The sequence below is a fragment of the Oncorhynchus clarkii genome, chromosome 17, assembly GCF_045791955.1.
Source record: "Oncorhynchus clarkii lewisi isolate Uvic-CL-2024 chromosome 17, UVic_Ocla_1.0, whole genome shotgun sequence".
NCBI classification, from domain to species: Eukaryota; Metazoa; Chordata; class Actinopteri; order Salmoniformes; family Salmonidae; genus Oncorhynchus; species Oncorhynchus clarkii.
The window spans coordinates 60,334,935-60,360,693 of record NC_092163.1 but is presented as its reverse complement, the minus strand read 5'-3'; the positions used below and the strand labels follow the sequence as shown (position 1 = coordinate 60,360,693).

The 25,759-nt window shown below is 41.5% G+C and overlaps 1 protein-coding gene across 1 annotated transcript; it reads right to left on the bottom strand.

Annotated features, from left to right (window-relative positions):
• Positions 1-6,587: 6,587 nt before the first annotated feature.
• LOC139371204 (nicotinamide phosphoribosyltransferase 2) lies at positions 6,588-24,357 on the bottom strand. Its single transcript, XM_071111391.1, has 11 exons — positions 24,048-24,357; positions 20,662-20,800; positions 18,036-18,139; positions 17,716-17,844; positions 15,550-15,708; positions 13,686-13,816; positions 13,276-13,501; positions 12,526-12,645; positions 12,289-12,429; positions 8,370-8,495; positions 6,588-8,208 (listed from the first exon to the last, which is right to left on the bottom strand). The coding sequence occupies exons 1-11, from the start codon at positions 24,093-24,095 to the stop codon at positions 8,035-8,037; spliced, it is 1,497 nt and encodes a 498-aa protein (XP_070967492.1). The 5' UTR covers positions 24,096-24,357; the 3' UTR covers positions 6,588-8,034.
• Between the last annotated feature and the right edge of the window lie 1,402 nt (positions 24,358-25,759).

The window sequence follows — 25,759 nt, the reverse complement described above, 5'->3', positions numbered from 1 at the left end:
CCAGGTGGTAAATTAGATAAAAGACCAATGAGAAAGAGAGTTCCAAACCTCTCTGCTAATAACAGCTAGTTTTCAGTTTCCCCCTCCCCTTCAAACCACTCCCAGACATTCCTGGCAAAATTCATGTTTCTTTTGGACCATTTGAATTGAAAACAATCATCGTACGGTACTTTATTGTTACCCAGAAATTGAGATAAAAAATGGCTGCATTAGACCTTAAAATGGCAGACCTACCACCACTGATGCCACCGTTTTCTCAGGAATGCAATGCTTCACATTCTTAAAGCAGGTCATCATGTCTTACCTAGCTATCATTGTAATTTTTCAAGAGACACCCCGAACGACCAACAGAGAAAGTGTTCATTTAAAAGGGAAAGTGTGCCTTTGTCATGACCTTTTTTCAGATCTCTCTCTGTGTGGGTGAGTGATGTAATGAAAGACAGTTCCAGAGCAGGCTGCGTTAAGCTGGTGGAGCACAGAGCAGTGTTGCACTCTCTGGGTGTGGATGGATCAGACAGCACAGTGACACTGGGAACAATTACTGTTCTTCTCCTCTGTTTAAGCCTCTTTCATATTGCACCTATTGGAGGAATTATAGCAGAGAGTAGGCCAGTCACTTATCCAGAGCAACAACTGTACAACTGGCCGGCGTCCCAGAGCACGTCCAATGTTTACAATATTGCATAGTCTGTCTCTCGTTTCCAATGGTGAGCTTTGCGGTCAATAGTATATTTTGATGAAGATCAGAGGAGCATGTTTTTCTTCATAGGAGAATGGGAGATACAGTATTTGGCCTCTGACAGGCTTGACGCTTTTTTGCTTATTTTCTGCAGTGAAATGTCATGGCTCAGTCATTTTGGACACCATCACATTTTTCATAGTTAGTTGTCAAACCTACAATCATGCGCCTGCAAAAACACAAAGAAATGAAACATAATTAGACACTGAAACAAAAGCTGGGAATTTGGAAATATGTCTGGTTAAATGGCATTAACCCTGGTCTCATTCTGCACCAGTAAAACAGCGTACATAATCAGGATTAACATTAGTACGATAGGGAAAACACTGACAGAGAGAGAACGAGAGAGAGGGAGAGGAGGGGGAGCTGTAGCACAGTCTATGATGATGGCCTCAAATTAAGATTGGTGATATGCAGTAACACATGTATGAAATACTCATAAACAAACATGTGCATTCAACCACAAACACATACACACATATTACAGTAGACCCACAGTAATTTCCATATGGCTCTGAGTAGACCTACACACGTCATTTGAGCTCTTGCCACAGATTGAAATACAGTGAAAACAGTCAGGTTAAAAAATCTGAATCGCTTACCCAGATGCCTCTGATAGACAGAGCTGTTCCCACATCTGTCATTGGTCAGTAGATTGCTTCTGAGGGCACCAGGAGAAGTCGACTCTATGACAGCAGGTTTAGCCCACCTGTTGCTAGGCAACTAATCCAGTGGGGAAGGAACGGGTCTATTCTCGTGACAATAACGGACAATTATCGGATGCTTATCTCTTTAAAGACGTTTTCCAGTGCATTGTTTGCAATTAAACAAAATGCATTTATCCTAACACTATTCTTTACCTGACAATATGCACTTTTTCATGTCACAGAATATTTGATTATTGGCTTTCAGCTTTGGGCCATGACTATGTCGCTTTCAAATTCTAATAATTAGATTAGATTAGTTTATTAGTTACATGCACAGGGTCGCAGATGTAATTGCAGGGTACAGTGCAATTCTTAAACTCAGAGCTCCAAAAGTGCAGGTAAAAAAAGAGAAGTGAATGAAACAATAATAAAAATAATAATAAATACATATTTACAACTGTAGCAATGATATATGTCTATTGGGGGGTTGGTGGTGGGGGAGCATGTAGCTTGTTGGTGGCTATTCAGCAGCCTGATGGTCTGGGGGTAGAATCTAATGGCCAGTCTGTCAGTTTTTGGCATGATGCGCCTATACTGCCCCCGTCTGAGTGATGGAAGTGGGGAGAACAGGCTGTGGCTCAGGTGACTGAGGTCCTTGATGATCGATCTTCTTGGCTATCCTACGACACCAGTGTGTACCCAATGGTGTGTTTGGCTGAACGTAGCACCCGCTGTAGAGCCTTGTGGTCAGTGGTGGTGAAGTTGATGTACCAGGCTGTGATGCAGCCCGACAGTATGCTCTTGATGGTGCTCCTGTATAACACTGTGATGGCCCTCGGGGACAGGGAGAATTTCTTCATCCTCCATCAGGGTCTACATCAGAGAGATGTAAGCTCTATAGTGGGAAATGATCACTGGGTTTTGATGTTCAGTGATTGTTTGCTTTGTTTGTGTGACATCAAATGGAGCAGCAGAATCTTCTGAATCCTTAGTTATAAATGACCATGGAAACTCTCTGCTGCTGACCTCTTAATTGTTTTGATGTCAAATTTCTATTTTGGAATGTACGGCTTACGTCTGGACTGGACTGGCTGTATAGTTGTCATCCAGCCATGGTGCACCAATGGCGTAAAGTACTTAAGTAAAACACTTTGAAGTACTATATTTTGGGAATCTGTACTTTAATATTTATCATTTTCACAACTTTTACACCACTACATTCCTTATGTACGTTTTACTCCCATACATTTTCCATAACACCCAAAAAGTACCCGTTACATTTCGAATGCTTGGGCAATATGGTCCAATTCACAGACCTATCAATATAACACATTGTCATCCCTACTGCCTCTGATCTGGCAGAATCACGAAACATAAATACAGCATTTGTAAATTATGTCTGAGTGTGGGAGTGTGCCTCTGATCTGGTAGAATCACTAAACATAAATACACCATTTGTAAATTATGTCTGAGTGTGGGAGTGTGCCTCTGATCTGGTAGAATCACTAAACATAAATACACCATTTGTAAATTATGTCTGAGTGTGGGAGTGTGCCTCTGATCTGGTAGAATCACTAAACATAAATACACCATTTGTAAATGATGTCTGAGTGTGGGAGTGTGCCTCTGATCTGGTAGAATCACTAAACATAAATACAGCATTTGTAAATTATGTCTGAGTGTGGGAGTGTGCCTCTGATCTGGTAGAATCACTAAACATAAATACAGCATTTGTAAATTATGTCTGAGTGTGGGAGTGTGCCTCTGATCTGGTAGAATCACTAAACATAAATACACCATTTGTAAATTATGTCTGAGTGTGGGAGTGTGCCTCTGATCTGGTAGAATCACTAAACATAAATATAGCATTTGTAAATTATGTCTGAGTGTGGGAGTGTGCCTCTGTCTGTCCGTACATTTTTTAAATTAAATTGAGTATTTTAAGGGTAACTTTTAATTTTACTTGCATAATTTTCTATTAAGGTATCTTTACTTTTACTAAAGTATCACTGTTGAGTACTTTTTCCACCACTGGTCTGCACCTTGAAGGACTTATGATGTGAAAATGGCTTTGCACATGACAAGATGCATTTGTAGGCTCAATGCCAAATGGGGTATGAAGCCACCTGGGTGAACCCTACTGCCAGTGTACAACTGCATGTCAGCTATCACATCATTTTATGTTTCCCTTAAAGCATTGTTCAACCACATCATTGGGTAAAAAACATCACTAAATCTTCAGAAGTAAATCAACTAGATGTTTTCCAGTGATCAACTGCAGACGCCAGAGAGGCTCGTCCTTCCTAACTCCAATGATTTTTATTATATATTTTTTTATGTGGTTATCTGCTGCTGTCAATCTCCATCTGAAATTAGCGCTGGGAAACATACAACTACCAGAGCCTCTATCTACTCTGCAGGTGTCAGGAGATGGGAGGCCAGATAGAGCCTACCCTGTGACTCCAGAGCACTGATAACCTGGAGACAGGCTGCCAAACACATCCAGTCAAATGAAAGGGTGGTTTTCCTCATCAGCTGTACTCCCCATCTTCTCCTCACATAGCCAGTTCTGTTAGCTGGATGCACATCAACACACTGCTTATTCAGTTTGGGAACAAAGACTGTGTTAATTAACTGACTGAGGAGAATCACAGAGGGAGATTGGGGTGGTATTGCGAGCTATGGTATCATCAATTCAATTCATCCCTCAAACATAAAGATGGTAGCTAGAGAAGTAGTCCAATGTCACTCACTCACTTACTGTACATTTTATTTCACAACGGTGGATAGGTTTACTTGAGTACATTTAATATGAATTATTTAATGACAAAAATGTGCTTATAAATATGGCAAATATTGAATAATGAAATGTTTCTGACAGAATAGAAGGATAAAGAATAGGGAGTGTAATTTTAACTTGGAAATAACAGACCAGTAGGGGCTCCCTCTCATTACCTATCATAGAAGTTGTGTAGTAGCTACTATCCAACAGTAGAAAAGGATTCCATGACAATAATGTATTTTTCCTCAAAGTCCCTCTTAAGCCAACTCAAATATGTGCCTGTCCTACCCCAATGGATAGGCTTAGTCATAGTATTGCACACCATTCTGCAGAGACAGTGTTTCACCGTGCTGAGCTAGAATCTTACTGTAACCTGAATTGAGCATGCTGATTGAAGTCTATCATTGGCAACAATTGCTAAGATGGGACAATTTTGTGTGAAAAAAAGGTAGTCTATCCTGGGAACCAACACTTCTGATAGAGGAGTCTTGAAACATACAGGCCTACATGGTTTTAATAAATGGGAAATTATTATTCTTTAAGGTCTGTCTGTGCTGGTGGAACAAACCAGGGGATGGGTTTGATGCGGTTCTCTCGCCTCTACAGAGCACACAGGTCCAGCGCAATGAGTATCTCCCTGTGGATATGATGTAACTCAGATTTACTGTAATGGCAGTGTGCTGAATACAGGCTCTGGGATTCTCTCTCTAAAAGGATCTGTACAAAACTACCAATGGACCTCCTCCTGACCTGTCCTTCTCCAGCGAGTTCATTCACACAACGTAAACACACACACACACACAGACAGCATGCTGGCGTCTACTGAAAGTGAGGCAGTTATTACCTCAACCATTCCCTTAAAGCACAGGCTGTTGTGTGGGAATTTGTTTCCCAGTACAATTTTTTTATGCATTCACATTTTGATCTATCGCTATACAAATGTGTTTTGGTGGGAATTCCAATGCATGAAAGTGCATCAATCATAAGCAAGTGTGATGAATGCTTGGTATGTCCAAATAGAATGACTGACAGGGTTCATATCATTACATTTTCAGCAAATCATGTCTATAAATGGATTGATCTCTGCAGGTGGTACAGTTTGTTCTGTGGGTTTAAGGAAGCTTGGTCTCGCACTCAGTAAACATGGTTGTTGTCACATCAAATATAAAAAGTAGGACTTTTCTGGACTGAGGTCAAGTTAGCTTTTGCCACATCCGGTATGTTCCCTTTCACCTGATCACTGTGAGAGAAAGCAGTAAATTAAACTACAAGTCTAGCAAGGGCAAAATTTAAGTTGGCACCAGTTGTCCTAATACATATTCAAGTCAAGTGGCTCTCTTTTGAACACACAGTCATGTTCTATTTCAGTTCAACCTTTAGTAATCTGGCATAGGCATGACAAACACTCCTTAAAAGACCTTTGGCTGAAATTGGAGACATGCTGGTACTCCCAGAGCTACTCTCTAACGATTGATGTTACAATGCTTTGAATGCTGGGAAACCAGAGGCATTTTCCCTAACCATCACATCACGTGCATCAACATATTACACCAATTTACTTTGATCAACAGTAAAATTATATAATTATGATTGGTTGGTTAATATTACAGCTTGTATGCCCTTTTAAAAAAGGAGTTCACGTAACAGAAAAAGCTTCATAATTTGGGGTGAAAAATGCTCCCTGGGGAGCTTGCACACTCCTTTCCTGAAGAGGCTTTTTTAGGCTCCAGTTCTCTAGAGACCCCTGTTACAACAGCTGTGCAGTGTCATAGGGCTAACCAAAAGGGCACACCTCTATTTATATCCAATCAAGAGTTGGTAGCTAATACCAGATTTGTTCACGTGTTAAATAGACCTCTAGTCTTGTTGAAACGATCATAGCTTGTGGGCTGGGATGGTCTAGTGGTTAGGGCTGCAGCCTTCACAGTACAGTCATGCCCAACGTCCACCAGAGGATTATGCAGATTTATTTTGCCAGATGTCTAGCCCACATTTTCCATACTTGACCCACGTGCTTTGCTTTCAACTATTAAAAGCTATCTAGTTGGAGTCTGTGTGTACATCCGTTGAATGCATGCCGTACACAGAATGCACAGCAGCCTAGTGCGGCACCCCCAACGAGGCGTTACGGGCCTCGCCACTGAAATTGAATGACTTCCGCTGGAACGCAAAGTTTAATGCATCTGGTGGACACGAGGCATTACACCGTGTTGGCGTAGGTTTGAATCCGGCCCACTACTGCACCATTCCTAATAATAAATAACTAGTCAGGTAATTACTGTACATGATGTACCAGTTTTCACATCTTGGAAACCTTAATGAACAAACATCAGTAAACTGGTGAAATACTTGGTTGGTGTTATTTAAGATCAATATCATAGGGCAGAAGAAATTACTAAATAATTTTCAGTCAAGAACATTTTAGTCAAGAGCATATTTATTTTTTGTCATACAATATACATTTAGTAAAACTCAAAAACAAACTAATGCTGTCACATTTAATGAACTTAAAGCAGACCACACTTTTCTGAAGTTATTTACACAATAACAATAATATACCATTAGTATCAATCTTCATGTACAGTAACAATATAATTTATATAGAAAAAGAGGTAGGGTCAACTGCTTCTTGCCCAATTAATCAGAACACTACAATTATTTTTGCTTCAAATAATATGGGTCTGAAAAGGGTTAAAAGCTCTAAACCTCAGCATTGGTCTTAATTAACCTGGGGCTTCACCAGACTGAAGAGCAGTCTGGGACAGCAGCAGTCACGCAGACCAGCATTTCATGTACATCACAGACAATTAAAGGCATCCGAAGCAAATCGATTCTCAAAAGAAAGTAGTTCATTTCAAGCTGAATTTGTACAGAGAATGGGGATTCAAATGGAAAGGAAAATCAAAACCCAGATGACTGATGACTGAATGACTGAATGGCAATGGTTCCAAAGGCAGGAGAAGAAAAGTACGAGGTCAGACAAGTCTGGAGCCCATACATTTCAATAGTCTTTGATGTAGTCTTAGGAAGCTTATGGTCAACATAAATAGTATAACACACTGTTATATCAATCAATTAGAACAAAAACCCCCATCACGTTTCTCTTACAGAATCCCAATTTGAGACCCACGTGCATAACTACATTTGCATGTATACAACACATGCACATCAGTCCTAGTGACAACACACTAAAGTCGAAGTTAAAAATTAAGATGTCAAGTTAGGATTCTGCAAAGTGCAGCATTGCTATCATGGCAAAAAAATGTCAAACAGAATCAGTTAATGTACTACAAAAATTCTGCTTAACAGACTAAAAACAAGGATCAGTCGATTCTAAAACCAACTCTACCTCTAGTGAAATATAACAGTAATATCAAAGTATCAAATATCTTCAAAGCCTGCTATAGAGCTTAATCAGATGAATCCTTCCACTCAACAGGTGATGCCATGAAATGCCCGATATCATATGCTGCCTGATTACACAAATAGTGATGCATATTATGTGCTCTTCAGACAAACATAGCAGTACAACAAAGACTCATGGTCTAAACCATGAGACAGCAGGTCAGTCATTGGTCCAATGGGCTGAAGTGTTGAAGAAGGAATTACATATAGGTTGATGATCAGTAGTCCATTATGTGACTCGTGTGCTGAAGATTACTGCATCCCCCAAAAAATAAAAAATAAAATTTGCTTATGATGCAGCTTCAATAACACCATTCTTATGTTCGCTGACAATCAGAGCACTCCTCTAATGGTGAACTGTAGTAGGCCATCTGGCAATGAGTAAACCCAGTTCATTATACGTTATGCCTCCAGTTTTCGGACAGTTAGTGCATTGCTTTACAGGTGGGTGTGTTGGTTGCTTAATGCACCCCATTCATTATGTGTTTCTGGTGTAGCTCCAGGCTCTTGGGCTCGTCCTGGTTGTGTTGGGAAGGGGCGATATAGTCTTCTAGGAGCCGAGCATTCTTCCGGATCTCCTCCAGAGTGTACTCTTGCACGATGGAGCCATTCTCAAACACAATCACCAGCATGTCCTGAGAAAGACACACCAGAGAGTCAGTGAAACATGAGACTACGAAAGAGACGTGTTATACAATGTAGACTTAAACAACTGTTGACACAGTAATCACACAGAGGTGAGCATGTGTGCTCTATTCCTCCCAAGTGAAACATCTTCCCCTATTTAAGGCCTCACCTCCTCTGGCTTGCCCACCCCTCGCTCCACAGTCTCAATGAAGTCATCAGAGTTTCTCCTAAGTGACAGAAGACCTCTCTTTGACCCCTTGGACGGGTCGGTCACAGGCTGCTTGTACACATCCATCTAGACAAAACACAAACACACCAGATGGAAACATGTTAAAATCACCTTTGTTCAAACTCTTTTGAACGTTTAAATTCTTTGAGTTGTTTGTAAACACAGAAAATCAGTTGTGACTGAGCTCATTCTCAAAAAAAGACTGATTCCCAGGACAGGCTTCCTTTCAGCATTCCACAATAACTACAAAGGAGTGATTGAGGTATGAGCAGGTATTCCATATTAGATCAAATTAAAGGTTTAGTGGGTAAAAATGGCAGCTTTTCATCTTCATTCAAGCACTTAGTGACTTCAGTGTTCACACCCCTTGACCTTTTACACATTCTGTTGTGTTACAGCCCGAAATTAAAATGGATTAAATTGAGATTTTGCATCACTGACACAATACCCCATAATGTCAAATTAGAAATATGATTTTAGAAATGTTTACAAAATAATAAAACTTGAAGTGTCTTGAGTAAATAAATAGTTCAACCCTGTTGTTATGACAAGCCTATAGTTCAGGAGTAAAAAATGCGCTTAAGTCACATAAGTTGCATGGACTCAATAAGTGTTAAACATGATTTTTCAAAATGACTACCTCATCTCTGTACCCCACACACACAATTATCTGTAAGATCTATTAGTAGAGCAGTGAATTTTAAACACAGATTCAACCACAAAGGTTCAGTGGCGTGTATCCATGGATGCCGAGGGAAGCCAGGCTTATTTGACTGACTTTTCTCTCTCATCATTTTCAGTCAATTCGGAAGTAGCTGAATCTCACCGGAGAAATTCAGAGCGAGGGAAACAGTGCCCTTCTGTCTCAGTATGTGTAGCCCATGTATCTGATGCTGTCTGGACAGTGAAACAGTGCCCTTCTGTCTCAGTATTTGTAGCCCATGTATCTGATGCTGTCTGGACAGTGAAACAGTGCCTTTCTGTCTCAGTATGTGTAGCCCATGTATCTGATGCGGTCTGGACAGTGAAACAGTGCCCTTCTGTCTCAGTATGTGTAGCCCATGTATCTGATGCGGTCTGGACAGTGAAACAGCGCCCTTCTGTCTCAGTATGTGTAGCCCATGTATCTGATGCTGTCTGGACAGTGAAACAGCGCCCTTCTGTCTCAGTATGTGTAGCCCATGTATCTGATGCTGTCTGGACAGTGAAACAGTGCCCTTCTGTCTCAGTATGTGTAGCCCATGTATCTGATGCTGTCTGGACAGTGAAACAGTGCCCTTCTGTCTCAGGATGTGTAGCCCATGTATCTGATGCTGTCTGGACAGTGAAACAGTGCCCTTCTGTCTCAGGATGTGTAGCCCATGTATCTGATGCTGTCTGGACAGTGAAACAGTGCCCTTCTGTCTCAGGATGTGTAGCCCATGTATCTGATGCTGTCTGGACAGTGAAACAGAGCCCTTCTGTCTCAGTATGTGTAGCCCATGTATCTGATGCTGTCTGGACAGTGAAACAGTGCCCTTCTGTCTCAGGATGTGTAGCCCATGTATCTGATGCGGTCTGGACAGTGAAACAGTGCCCTTCTGTCTCAGGATGTGTAGCCCATGTATCTGATGCTGTCTGGACAGTGAAACAGTGCCCTTCTGTCTCAGGATGTGTAGCCCATGTATCTGATGCTGTCTGGACAGTGAAACAGTGCCCTTCTGTCTCAGGATGTGTAGCCCATGTATCTGATGCTGTCTGGACAGTGAAACAGTGCCCTTCTGTCTCAGTATGTGTAGCCCATGTATCTGATGCGGTCTGGACCAAAAGAGTATGACATGTTGTGGCCGTAGCATTTGATTGATTGATGCCAACAAGCATTTGGCCTCCCTTGATAAAACAATTAAAATAATTAGCATTGAGCTCAACTGTGGGTTGACCTGGTGCAGCGTTCAACTAGTCTACAAGTAGGATGAGTAAAAAAAAAACATGTTTAGCTCGCAACACACAATATTTAGCAACATTGTTTGTCCTAAATTGTTTTTTCTATCTTGCAGTTCGTTTTCAGTGTATTAAACTAAGCAAGCCTTGTTAATTTGACGATTTTTAAATGTTTAAGTTGGAATGGTGCCAAAATAGAGGAGGCAGTGCTCCTGTGGTCTTTGGGCAGACCTGAGGTAACGCCGTGGTTCTAAAAATCAGTAGTTGTTGAGTAAACTGTCAAAAACATTAACTTGCTTGACCATGTTGCAGGTCATATAAGCGTTTGTTACATGCAATATTTGCTTTGTGGACAGATGTTGCTCTCTGGTTTTGTGATTAAAACACCAGTATGTGTCGGTGAATTTATTTTGCCACTGTCTGGCCACTTTTTTTGTTGTCACGGCCTTATTGTATATATCACAGTGGAATATGAACAAATGGGTTTATAGAGCAAAACATTCCATTTTCACAGCATAGGTTGTAATATGAATGTTTTACTGGTTTCACTTGCTCAGTGATTTTACCCACGCACTGCTACTGGGGAAGTTATCCAAAGCAGGGTACTTACTGGTAGATGGGTAAAAATAAAAAACGCAGACCATATTCCTTTGAGCATGGTGGAGTTTTTAATTACACTTTGGATGGTGTATCTAATAGATGGGTTAACTAACAACGTCATTAAAACGATGTGCACGCTTCCATGGGGCAGAGGTCAGCATGTTGTGATTCTGGATGGCCATTTAGCTAGCAAGAAAGACAAGAAACCGCCATGTGGGGAATCATAAGTGGCTTGTTTCAGCTCGTTCCACCTTGTTCATGATACCATGTCTTGTTTTGACTGATTTCATACCAGTGCTAATATGGCTAAACATTTGCTAGCTAGTTTATCAACAACTGTAATGATGTATTTGAGAGACAAGTACTCATTGTGCAATTAGACTGCTGAACAATTAGTAAAATCGCCACCGGACAATTTACATAGACCCCCCTTTTGTACAATGCTGCAACTACTCACTGTTTATTATCTATGCATAGTCACTTTACCCCCACCTACGTGTACAAATGACCTCAACTAACCTGTACCTCCGCACACTGACTCAGTACCGGTGCCCCCTGTATATAGCTCGTTAGTGTTACTTTTTATTATTACTTTTTATTTTAGTCTACTTGGTAAATATTTTCTTAACCCTTCTTGAACTGCACTGTTGGTTAAGGGCTTGTAAGTAAGCATTTCGTGGTAAAGTCTACACAACTTTGTATTCGGCGTATGTGACAAATAAAGTTTAATTTGACCTATACACACAGTCAATACACAGATAAAGACGTCCTTCTTAACTCAGTTGTTGGAGAGGAAGGAAACCGCTCCCGGATTTAACATCGAGGCCAATGGTGGCTTTAAAACAGTTCCAGCATTTAATGGCTGTGATAGGAGAAAACTGAGGATGGCTCACCAACATGACAGAATGAAAAGAAGGAAGCATGCACATGTTATTGGTAAGCTTGTCATCGGCAAGACTAAGGAGTTTTTTAGGATACAAATAAAATAGTGCTAAACACAGGCAAAATCCTAGAGGAAAACCTGGTTCAGTCTGCTTTCCAACAGACATTGGGAGACAAATTCACCTTTCAGCAGGACAATAACCTAAAACACAATGCCAAATATTCCCTATTGTTGCTTACCATTCCTGAGTGGCCTAGTTACAGTTTTGACTTAAATTGGCTTTAAACTGTATGGCAAGACTTGAAAACGTCTGTCTAGCAATGATCAACAACAAACTTGACAGAGCTTGAAGAGTAATGTGCAAATTCAGGCTGTAACAACAAAATGTAGAATAAGTCAAGGGGTATGAATACTTTCTGAAGGCACTGTATGAAAGTAAATAAGTGAGTAACGTACCCCCTTCCCATTGATCTCCACATAGCTGCATTTGAAGGCACAGTTGAGCGTGTCTCTGTTGAGCTTCTGAAGGAGGGCGCTCCCACAGCCAAAGAACACGTTCTCAGCACTCCAGCCTTCGTCACTCAACTTCTCCAGGATCTACAGGCAGACATGGCAGTTAAACAATGTGGTACATGCAATAAGGGTATATCCAGAGGGGTGTTCGTGGGCGGTGTGTGTAAATTATTTTCTTACCTCATCCACTGAGTTGAGATCAATGCCGTCGCCTTGGATGATACGCAGGTAAGATGGCAGCACCTTGAAGCCTTGAGAGTTCAGGGAGCAACCAAAGCACTCCTCCAAAATCTTTATCACCTGGGGAGGGAATAGGTAGTCAAGTACTGCATCCAAACTTTGAAACTTGAATCGAAGAGACAATAATAGGCAACTGAAACCCCCACACAGACAAGTGACATTTCGAAGGGAATCAATAAGAGCTAAGTGTATAGAGCACACCAAGTATGTAGGTCCCAAGGGTGACACTATGGAACCTGAAATCCAATCTGAACAAGAACGCAAGTTTGTTTTAGAAACAATAAAACATAAAAGAACAGCCAAGAGCAACTTAAAACTGCTCTTTTCAAAAAACATTCCTTGCAGTAGACCCATTGTCAAGAGAAGTAGACTTTGGATGAACTTGGATGGAAACTGGAAATTAACTAGTAGAAGTCAGAAGTTATTTTGACATTTCACATTTTTAAAATAAAGTGGTGATCGTAACTGACCTAAGACAGTGAGTTTTTACTAGGATTAAATGTCAGGAATTGTGAAAAACTGAGTTTAAATGTATTTGGCTAAGGTGTACGTAAACTTCCGACTTCAGCGGTATGTACCGTGTGTATGGCCAGCCAGACCCACACCACAACCCAGACCTGTGACACTTGTAGCGAGATCATACTTGACTATGAGGGATCCCAAAAGGAAGGTAGGTGTGTGTTCCCCCACCTCGATGAGGGTCTCTGCAGGGTCTCCCGAGTCAGGCCGGATGATCAAGCAGGAGTCTTCGCTCCGCTCTATCACGCGCTCCTTCAGCTTGTCCCCCCAGATGTGTCTACAAGCCTTGAAGATGTCGTAGCTGTCACTGACCACTGACACCGGCCCTGTCGGGAACTGGTCCAGCATGCTCTCGAAGGCCTCCTTCTCCCTGCTCCGCCCCCACGAGATGATCGTACTACAGGGAGAAGATGAAATTGGTTTTAAGAAACAGATTTTCAGTCTGCTGGACTGAAAACCTCTTATCCCTACACCTAGGGCTCCATGTTTGCTGTACAAGTCAAAAACCACAAAGCAAAATGTGTGATGCTACATGTGAAAGGGAATATGTGAGTGAGTGTGTATGTGAGCATGAGTCTTACCTATGCTCTGCTGCAGGCATAGAGAAGCCTGCCATGGGGCAGCCGTAGTATCGCTGGGCCATCAGTAGCCCTGCTACTGTGTCTGTACTGCAGAAATTCACCAGGTGGGCCGCCCCACCTAATGCCGCAGACTGATAGGGATAAAGAAGGAGGGAAAATCATCAGTTTCAAATTGTCACACAGTCAGAAGTGTGCAATTGAAAGAAAAAGTATGCTTCAAATCCCCAGCCCCTTTCCCGTTAACTAAGCATCATCCTTGAGAACAGCATTTTGACCAGTTTCTGTTCATTCTGGTTATAGTCACAGTAATGCTCCAGAACATGCTCCAGAACATAGTCAGCAATAATATGCTACAATAAATATCTTCATAGTGGGAGGGACATCTCAAAGTATACTGAACAAAAATATAAACACATATGCCCACCCATGTCTGCGCCTCTGCCCAGTCATGCAAAATCCATCGATTAGGGCCTAATTAATTTATTTCCATTAATTTATGTGAACTGTAACTCAGTAAAATCATTGAAGTATAGTTTGATAGTTTGAGATGTCCCTCCCACTATGAAGATATTTCTTGTAGCAGATTATTGCTGACTATGTTCATTAGTATTCAAAGGAGAGACAGAGTCTTTAGGCCTCGCTGGAGTATTACTGTGACTATAACCAGAATGAACAGAAACTGGTCGAAATGCTGTAAATGGAACTACACTGAACAAAAATATAAATGAAACATGTAAAGTGTTGGTCCCATGTTTCATGAGCGGAAAAAAAAGATAGCAGAAATTTCCCATATGCATTTCTCGTTTGCCAATATAATCCATCCACCTGACAGGTGTGACATATCAAGAAGCTGATTAAACAGCATGATCATTACACAGGTGCACCTTGTGCAGAGGACAATAAAAGGCCACTAAAATGTACAGTTGTCTCACAACACAATGCCGCAAATGTCTCAAGTTGAGGGAGCGTGAAATTGGCATGCTGACTGCATTTCCAGAGAGTTGCATGTTAATTTCTCTACCGTAAGCTGTCTCCAACATCGTTTTAGAGAACTTTGCAGTATGTCCAACCACCCTCACAACCGCAGACCACGGGTATGGGCAGGCATAAACTACAAACAACGAACACAATTACGATTTAGGGATGGCAATTTGAATGCACAGAGATACCATGACGAGATCCTGAGGCCCATTGTCATGTGAATCATCCACCGCCATCACCTGATGTTTCAGCATGAAAATGCATGGCCATGTCGCAAGGATCTGTACACAATTACTGGAAGCTGAATATGTCCCAGTTCTTCCACTCTCCAGACATGTCACCCATTGAGCATGTTTGGGATGCTCTGGATCGACGTGTACAACTGTGTGTTACAGTTCCTGCCAATATCCAACAACTTAGCACAGCTATTGAAGTGTGGGACAACATTCCACAGGCCACAATCAACGAAGAAAAGGAGATGTGACGCACTACATGAGGCAAATGGTGGTCACCCCAGATACTGACTGGTTTTCTGATCCACATTCCTACCTTTTTTTAAAGGTATCGGTGACAAACAGATAAATATATGTATTCCCAGTCATGTGAAATCCATAGATTAGGGCCTAATTAATGATTTCCTTATAAGAACTGTAACATTTTTTAAATTGTTGCATTTATATATATTATTTCATTGTATATGCATATTTTAATGCTAGACTGTTGCTCTTCATCAAATCTATTTTAGAAAGCCTTTTTTGTTTTACATCAGAAATTGTCAAAGTGCTTTACAGATGCCCAGCCCCAAACTCCCAAGAAGGCAGAAACCTAGAAAGAAACCAGGCTCAGAGGTGTGACCAGTCCTCTTCTGGCTGGGCTTGCTTACCTCCTGCGAGGAGACCCCTCTGTAGCCAAAGTCATGCAGTTTGAAGTCCAGGCCCTCCAGATTGCCTGATGTGGCCTTCAGGTGCTTGGCCAGGATCTTCTTAAACTCCCGGGAGATGGTCGCCACACTAATGGGATACCACATCTGGACCAGCATGGTCTGTGAGAGAAAAAGAGAAACACAGACAGAGATCGCTAAAACACCATTTGATTTGAGAAGAAGTTGATTTTGTTCAGAGACGACTTCTAAAACCATGACAATGGGACGTGGCTGTGCCATTGGTGCTGGAAAGGAAGTAGAAATGGGTGGGGGCTGGATAGCAAAAGCTGTGGCTGGTGTTGGGCTCAGTGCCGGCAGGCTAAGCTATCCCCTGAACAGAAAAAAGGCCAGAGTGACTGGGTGGAATCATCCTTATTGACCTGATTAGGGGAATTTCAATGGTTTCTTTTACCTCATGACAGTGTCCCCAACAAAACAGAGAGATTTAAAAAAAAAAAATAGATAAATAACAAGGAATAAAGTTCAGATTTAATGTCAAATGCACAAGTACAGCGGAATGCCTTTCTTGCAAACTCAAAACACCACAATGCAATACAATAGTAAAATAAAAACACGAGAAATAAGAAATACGAAGAACACAAAAAGTAAGTAACTTTAAGCATACTATATACAGGGTCAGTTTCAATACCATATATGCAGGGACACTGGAGTGATGGAGTTAGAAATGTATAGGGGTAAGGTGACTAGGCATCAGGATATATGATAAACAGTGTAGCAGCAGCTTGTATGTGAGTGGGTGTGTGTGAGTGTAGTCAGTATAAATGTATGTGCATGTTACAGTATGTGTGAGTGATTAGATGGAGTAAGAATGTGTGTAGGGTCGTATGAGTGTGAATAGACCAAAACAATCAATGAGGATACAAGGTTAACTCAGATAGTCCGTGTAGCTATTCATATTGCTTGGGTGATAGAAGCTGTTCAAGAGCCGGTTGGTGCCAAACTTGATGCACCGGTACTGCTTGTAGTGCGGAAGCAGAGAGAATGGTCTATGGCTTGGGTGGTTGGAGTCTTGAATGATTCTCCAGGCCTTCCTACCACACACCTGATATATAAACTCAGCAAAAAAAGAAAAGTCCCTTTTTCAGGACCCTGTCTTTCAAAGATAATTCGTAAAAATCCCCAAAACTTCAGATCTTCATTGTAAATGCTTTTTCATTCAATGAACCATAAACAATTAATGAACATGTGCCTGTGCAACAGTCGTTAAGACACTAACAGCTTACAGACGGTAGGCAATTAAGGTCACGGTTATGAAAACTTAGGACACTAAAGAGGCCTTCCTACTGACTCTGAAAAACACCAAAAGAAAGATGCCCAGGGTCCCTGCTCATCTGCGTGAACGTGCCTTAGGCATGCTGCAAGGAAGCATGAGGACTGCAGATGTGGCCAGGGAAATAAATTGCAGTGTCTGTACTGTGAGACGCTTAAGACAGCGCTACAGGGAGACAGGACAGCTGATCTGGAGCTGTCAGAGTGAACATGTACCGAACTTTGATGATCGGAGGGCCTCTGCCTAATATTTCCAGCCTCCTGAGGGGGAAGAAGCATTGTTTTGCCTTCTTCACGACTGGGTTGGGGTGTGTAAACAATGATAATTCCTTAATAATGTGGACATAGGAACTTGAAGATCTCGACCCGCTCCACTACAGCCCCGTTGATGTGGATGGGTGTGTACTTTGCCCTTCGTTTCCTGTAGTCCACTATCAGCGGCCCGTCAGGAATTCCAGGCTCCAGTTGCAGAAGGACGTGTCAGTCCCAGGGTCCTGCGCTTAGTGGAGGGCACCATGGTGTTGAACGCTAAGCTATAGCCAATGGACAGCATTCTCGCGTAAGTGTCCTCTTGTCCAGGTGGGAGAGGGCAGTGTGGAGTGCAACAAAGATTGGATCATCTGCGTGTCTGTTGAGAGCAGGGACAAACCCTGGACTACTGCCCAACATTGTCACAGCTCTGTTCTGTCTGACCAGTATCTGATACAATCCACCTGGTGAGTTGTGTGCGCACACACACACACACACACGGTTTAAGAAACGTATGCTGTATTAGAGAAAGGAAGTACAACAAAATGACAATGAAAGGGATACTAAGGGGAAAATGAAGAGAATTACCTCAATATAGTTGGTGAGCCAGAAGAAATCTGGGTCTGTGTTTTCCACTGTGAAGAGGACGTTTCCTCTGGGAATGATCTTCCCCTCGGGAACCGCTTTGATTCGAATTGGGAGACGGCCATCATACTTCTGATGAAACAGCATCAAAATCTACAATCAACCTCGGTGTGTGTGTGTGTGTGTGTGTGTGTATGTGTGTGTGTGTCCATATGAACATCTTACAGCGAGCAGCCTAACAGTTGAGACTGCATCAGTAAAATAGACTTCATTGAAAAGCTAAAATGAGTGTGTCTAGTCTTTGATTGAGACATCCCACTTACCTCCAGCACTTTCCTCCAGCCTTCCTCATCAAACACAGTCTGTCTAAAGTGCATCTGGTAAAAGACTTTGGCTTCCTGAATCTTCTCCTCAGTGATGACTCGTCCTGATTAGGGGAGACAATGGAGAAAAAGTCATTCATGAATCAAAATTAACAGACAGAAACAAACAAACCAAACACTCACTAGCCCACATTTGTCAGGCAACATTTGAACTATCAGTGTAAAAGTAGATCTGTCCCACCCCCACTTACTGCAATTCCCTTTCATTCAGTCAAAATTGAGTGTCAGTGGGTGATCAAGTGCCACAGAAACACAGTCAGTGGTGGAGAATGGTTGACTAGTATGGCTGGAGGAGACTCTCTGATTGGATAGAGGAGTGAAACCCTAGCCTGGAGGAGGACCTCAGCAGTCAGAAACAAACCCCTCAGTGGTCCTCTCAGGGGTGATAGGTCACTGTTCACACATTCCACACATGACTGCATATGGGACCAGATACAAACACTGCCGACTGCCATGTCTGGAGACCCTAAAATTAGATGAGTTGAAGTTGGTCCTTTTTATTTATTTTTAAACATACTTTATCTAGGCTGTCATAGTTGCATGGATGTGGCCATTTGATTGAATTTGCAAATGTTCCATTGAGGTTGAGTGTATGAAATCTTCTGTAATCTGTGGTTTGTTTTGGAAGTTTTTCAATAACCTTCACCAAGTGACTTAGTGGGTCATACATGCACATCATGTGACAAAGGACAATACAGGTGGTAAATAGAACATATGACTGCGACGTACCACGGAGTCACATCACAGTGTGTGGGCTGAGGTGACCTCTAAACACTGACTAGCCTAGAACAGACTACAATGAGAAGGAAGAAACTCAAGAATGGAACTCTAAAAGAATGGAGATGAAAGAAGCAAGTGGAATTTCCTTACAAGGCTATAGTCCAGACTAGAGGTCGACCGATTAATCAGAATGGCCGATTAATTAGGGCCGATTTCAAGTTTTCATAAATCGGTAATCAGCATTTTTGGACACCGATTATGGCCGATTACATTGCACTCCATGAGGAGACTGCGTGGCAGGCTGACTACCTGTTATGCGAGTGCAGCAAGGAGCCACGGTAAGGTGCTAGCTAGCATTAAACTTATCTTAACAATCACTAGTTAACTACACATGGTTGATGATATTACTAGTTTATCTAGCTTGTCCTGCGTTGCATATAATCTATGTGGTGCCTGTTCATTTATCATTGAATCACAGCCTATTTCGCCAAACGGGTGATTTAACAAGCACATTCGTGAAAAAAAGCACTGTCGTTGCACCAATGTGTACCTAAACATAAACATCAACACCTTTCTTAAAATCAATACACAAGTATATATTTTTAAACCTGCATATTTAGTCATTATTGCCTGCTAACATGGATTTCTTTAAACTAGGGGAATTGTGTCACTTCTCTTGCGTTGTGTGCAACAGAGTTAGGGTATATGCAGCAGTTTGGGCCGCCTGGCTCGTTGCAAACTGTGTGAAGACCATTTCTAACAAAGACAGCCAACTTCGCCAAACGGGGGATGATTTAACAAAAGCACAATCGTTGCACGAATGAACATAACCATAAACATCAATGCCTTTCTTAAAACCAACAGAGGTATATATTTTTTTAAACCTGCACATTTAGTTAAAATAAATGAATGTTAGTAGGCAATATTAAACTAGGGAAATTGTGTCACTTCTCTTGCATTCATTGCACAGAGTCAGGATATATGCAACAGTTTGGGCCGCCTCCTCATTGCGAACTAATTTGCCAGAATTTTACATAATTATGACATAACACTGAAGGTTGTGCAATGTAACAGCAATATAACTGTAACAGCAAGACTTATGGATGCCACCCGTTAGATAAAATACGTAATGGTTCCGTATTTCACTGAAAGAATAAACATTTTGTTTTCGAAATTATAGTTTCCGGATTTAACCATATTAATGACCTAAGGCTCGTATTTCTGTGTGTTATTATATTATAATTAAGTCTATGATTTGATAGAGCAATCTGACTGAGCGATGGTAGGCAGCAGCAGGCTCGTAAGCATTCATTCAAACAGACCTTTCCTGCGTTTGCCAGTAGCTCTTCGCAATGCTTCAAGCATTGCGCTGTTTATGACTTCAAGCCTATCAACTCCCAAGATTAGGCTGGCAATACTAAACTACCTATTAGAACATCCAATAATCAAAAGTATATGAAATACAAATGGTATAGAGAGAAATAGTCCTATAATAACTCCAACCTAAAACTTCTTATGTGGGAATATTGAAGACTCATGTTTAAAGGAACGTTAGCTTTTTCACATGGCACATATTGCACTTTTACTTTCTTCTCCAACACTTTTGTTTTTGCATTATTTAAACCAAATTGAACATGTTTCATTATTTATTTGAGACTAAATTGATTTTATTGATGTATTATATTAAGTTAAAATAAGTGTTCGTTGTTCATTCAGTATTGTTGTAATTGCCATTATTACAAATATATATATAAAAATCTGCTTTTTTTGGTCCTCCAATAAATCGGTATTGGCGTTGAAATATCATAAAATCGGTCAATCTCTCATACAGGCAAAATGGACATACCTGAAAGATACTTCTTCAGGAGGTACTGAAGGCCAAAAAACACAATCTCACTGAACTGGGTGCCCCCCCTTTTGCGGCGGCACTCAAAGTAGGAGTAGACCTTGCTGACATTGGGAGGGTACTGCTTGTAGTGTGTGATCTGTGGAAGAGGAGAATTTCAGTTAAAATAGGCTACAACAAAGGAAACCTAAGGGAGTCAAGGGAAAAGACAAACTAACTGGAATCAGGAGGTCATGTTATTAACGACATAATAAGCCAGGTCAGTGAAGAGATGAGGTGTAGGCCCATGATGAGAAAGGTAAATTTCATATTCCTACGAGAGCTTAGTCCTGCAAAATTAGATCACAAACAGTGACTAATGTCAAAGCGGTTTGTTTCAGAGCTTAAGAATGAACCTTAATACACCGGAAGATGTTCTAAGCACTTCTCTTATACATTTAGAGAATAACCTGTTTTGTATCGTATACATCATTCCAACTGATTAGTGCACATAAAAACAGCATTATTTCTGAGTTTTATTTTCAAAGGGTTCACCCCAAATGTGCCAAGAGGGAAAGTGGAGCGAATGCAAAAAAAGCCCTTAAGTTAGGCTAAGTGAAGAGCTTAGTGTGCAACGTGATGCTTTGTACAGTACCACGTCTCTCTCTGCCAAACATGAGCTTCAGTGGGTGGGGGTGCTCTCCTCATTCCAGTTCAAAACACAGGTCGGCCTTTGTGAGCCCAGGGTCAGAAATTAAATAATTGAGAGCAACTACCCTTCACTTGGAAATGTACAATTTGCGCAAAGAGGCAGGGGTGAGCAATATTAGCGCCATCTTTTTCCAAGCTGCCCTTTCTCCCTTTACCACACTTTCTCTCCCTCTACTTCTCACTCACCCTACCTCTCAGAATCTCCTTTCCCCTTGATGCTGATCTTGAAGTCATAAGGTTTTGGCTCATGATCTTAGCAATAACAAATCAGATGTTTTGCAAACATTCCGGCTGAGGCTGTAGTGAGTGCCAGTGCATCAGATGTTATTACATGTCACATGACTGGAATTCTGGGAGTGTCAGGTCTGGAGGAATGGGAGTCATCACAACCAGGGACAAATAGAGAAAAAAAACTTGAGATGCCCATATGTTGCGCTGTTGCCTTCATCTTCCCATAATGGGTGAGATGGTGTTTAGGAAAGGTTAACAGGTGATGTTAAGTCAATCTGGGCCCTCAATGTTCACACAAAAGAAGGACCACAAAGTCAACCAAAAGTAAGTGAAAGCATAAACATGATTATGCAACAACAGAGAGAGCTATTGATGGGAGAGGACAGCAAGAGGATGGCTAACCAGGATTTTATGCTGTTATGGAAGGTTGTTGTATATGTAACCATTGTTCAGATTTGGGGGATATCCATAAAGATATTTAGCGTATCATATTCACATCGGCAGTCTCATGATGCACAGATACAGGATTCTCAGAAGGGATTGTACAAGGGCTATGCCTACATACAGTAAGATCATCCCCTTGACCACATCTAATCAATAAATATAAATGTGTGACAACTGACTACCTTTCCAGGTGCTGTACTGAAGGATGAAACACAGGCAATATGCCAGATAGGTATACATAAACCTAATAAGGATTTCAGAGGAACACAAAACACATACCATTCATATGCATACCTTGTGACTTTGTCTGACTGGCATCACCATCCACCCAACTGTGGAACTTCACTTATGTAAGAGGGATAATTTCTATCATGAGCCTACGAATGACATAATGCATAATACATGCCATGACTAGGCAATGTGCGAAGCAAACCAGGCCCTGGAGACAACTGGGTTGTAACTGGAGAAAAAAAAGGGTGCCATGCACAGTGCTTGACTTTGGCAAGAGCTCACTGTAGCAGAGTACCGGAACCTCAAATTTTCGACTGCTTGAGCTCCTGTTCCTTTTATAAAATATTAGTTCAAAGTATTATGGAACTCCTGCACCTAAATATAATACAGTACTGGAACCTACTTCAGGTTCAAACACTCATTCAGTATGCTACAGTTATTATGCCTATTGTCTTCCTCCATTCATTTGACAACATATCTACATTTGGTAGGAATTACAACACTGTGTTCTGATCAGTATGAAATCAATAAAGTAATAGGCTTACCTAGTGGCAAAGCCGTGACTGATCCTTAGGCTATAGATTGAAATCAATGGTCTATAGCAGTGTTTCCCAAATCCAGTCCTTAAGTACCCCCTCAACAGCACACATTTTTGTTGTAGCCCTGGACAGAAACATTGGATTCAACTTCTAATCAAATGTTATTTGTCACATGCTGCAGAATACAACAGGTGTTGTATACAGTGCAATGCTTACTTGTGAAGGGCTTGATTATTAGTTGACAAGTATAATCTGGTGTTCTTGTCAGTTGCCACAACAAAAATATGTACTTTCGGGGATACTCGAGGACAGGGAAACACTAGTCTGTAGCAGCGTCTCCCAAACTCGGTCCTCGGGATCCCAAGGAGTGCACGTTTTGGTTTTTGCCCCAACACTACTCAGCTGATTCAAATAATCAACGAATCATCAAGCTTTAATTCTTTGAATCAGCTGTGTAAAACTAGGACCACGTTTGGGAAACGTTGGTCTAAAGGATTAAGACTGACACTTTTACTGACTGATTAGTTGGGGGGTCGCTACAAACTTGAAGTCATCACGCGGACCCTTGCCATTTGGTAGTGACATTTATTGAGCCGTGCTATTGCCCTCTGGTAAAGTTTGGCCGTGTGCACTCAGAGGTAGTTACCTAGCTAGGCTTGAGAAAGTTGAATACATGCAAGTATGCCCCCCCCAAAATCTATCATCTGTAGACAATTAGTACCAAACTAGCTTTTAGCAAATGGGGCTAGTATTAAGTTAGGGCTAGCAAAACACTATATAAACTAGTTAGCATTTAACCTTTATTTAGCATTAGCTGTCAGATGTTGTTGATTCCACATAGGTAGCTAGCTAGCCAGGCTACGTTTTGACCTCTATTGGTAATATATTTGTATTTGTTGTTAAAATTAGAAATAACGATTGAGGGCGGCACACCAGCCATAGCCTGAATAATTTTGTTAGTTACTTTGCATTATTTCGGTTTGGTTTATGTAGCTAGGTTCGTGGCATTTTCTGTATATAATGTAACGTTAGTTTCTTAATACTAGTTCTTGAAATAAGGTCCCTCTCGAGTGAATGTCAGCTTAGCCAGGCGCACTTCCACAACATTTCGTCAACCATTTCTGGGAAGGAAGAATATAACTGATGCAAATGCTAAAATGTTGCCAGCTTCAGCTTGTATCGTATTGGTAACATGATAATACTACTGCTGAAAGTAAGTAACTTCTAGTTAGTGGCGATCATGACACTCACCTTGTATGAATCTGTCGCCAGTAAAATATTAAAATCCTGGGCTGCCATGGTTATGATTGAACGAGATGAATGCGACTGTGCTCTACTTCGTCGCTATTTATCAAAATCGAAAGCTGACTAAGGCGGAGATAGCAGCTACACAACCGTACTTTGTTATTCCTCTGTTACGTCTTTCTAGCAGTGAAATTAGCCCGTCCCTGAAACTGACCGTCCAGAGAAGGAGAATTCCGGGGTTGGGTTGAGGGGGCGGATTTGAAAACATGCATGTCAGAAAGCACGTAGTCAATGCTCCCCCTCTGATATTCTCACGCACGGAAGAGGCGTGGTCACTCTGTTTTACAAGTTTCATTTCAGCACTGTGCTGGTTATCACTTGCCTCAAAGTTTCACTTTCCCGGAAAGCATTGATTTAAGGGAATGGTGCTAAGTTTCTGATTTATAGGCCTAGTGCAGTGGTTTCCAACCTGGGGAACATGAGAAGACTCATGAGTCTATATGCTTACATGGTAAAATACATATGAGGGAATAGTTTTAACGGTACTCTGGTCAGAGCAAAATTCAGTTGTAGGTAAGGTAACCGAAAAAGGTTGGGAACGACTGGCCTAGTGAGTGGCTACCTTGTCAAAAGTTCTGATATTGCCACTAGTACAGATGGGATTGCAAATGTTCATAAACAATTGCAAAACAAACCACTTTCCAAACGTGGAAAAGGCTATAAGGACATGCCTTATAGCCCGACCTCACTAATGCACTTGTGGCTGAATGGAAGCAAGTCCCCGCAGCAATGTTCCAGTGGAAAGCCTTCCCCAAAGAGTTGAGGTTGTTATAAAAAGGGGGACCAACTCCATATTACTGCCCATGATTTTGGAATGAGATGTTCGACAAGCAGGTGTCCACATACCTTTGGTCATGTAGTGCTTTTTATGTGGTATTTAGACACTCACATTTTATATCATTATGTAACTGCTCTATGTCAAGTTTCTCAGTAAAACTAAGTTCATTGCGGGGACAGGAAGAAATAACTCCCAGGGGAAAACAGAGATGGAGGGGTATGTCTCGTGATTAACAAATCCAGGCTGTATCACAGCCGGCTGTGATTGGGAATCCCATAGGGCAGTGCACAGTTGGCCCAGCGTCATCCAGGTTTGGCCGGGGCAGGCCGTCATTGTAAATAAGAATTTGTTCTTAACTGACTTGCCCAGTTAAATTTAAAAAATGGTGGTAGCGTACAGGAACTCAAGTCCTTTTGTTCTCTCGATCTGGAATACCTCACCATCAAATGCCGATCGCATTACCTGCCAAGATAATAATTTTATTTTGTCATTGTCCCTACCATGTATATCCCCCCCCCCCAAGCCAACACTGTGACGGCTCTCAAGGAACTACACTGGACTTTGTGCAAACTGGAAACCGCATATCCTGAGGCCGATTTTATTGTAGCTGGGGACTTTGATAAAGGAAACATTCCATAAATTCTATCAACACATCTCTATCCCAGTCTGTTGTCCCCACTTGCATCAAGATGTCCACCGTTGCTCCTGTACCCAAGAAAGTGAAGGTAACTGAACTAAATGACTATTGCCCTGTAGCACTCACTTTTTGGAGTCACTTTTACTGTAAATAAGAATAGAATGTGTCAAAACATTTCTACATTAATATGGATGCTACCATGATTACGGATAATCCTGAGTGAATCGTGAATAATAACGAGTG

Coding starts and splice junctions, on each gene's coding strand:
- LOC139371204 (XM_071111391.1), bottom strand. CDS start 24,095: ATGGCAGCCCAGGATTTTAATATTTTACTGGCGACAGATTCATACAAG. Junction 18,140..20,661: donor CCTGAAGAAGTATCTTTCAG/GTATGTCCATTT, acceptor TCCCCTAATCAG/GACGAGTCATCACTGAGGAG. Junction 15,709..17,715: donor GGCTCACCAACTATATTGAG/GTAATTCTCTTC, acceptor TTTCTCTCACAG/ACCATGCTGGTCCAGATGTG.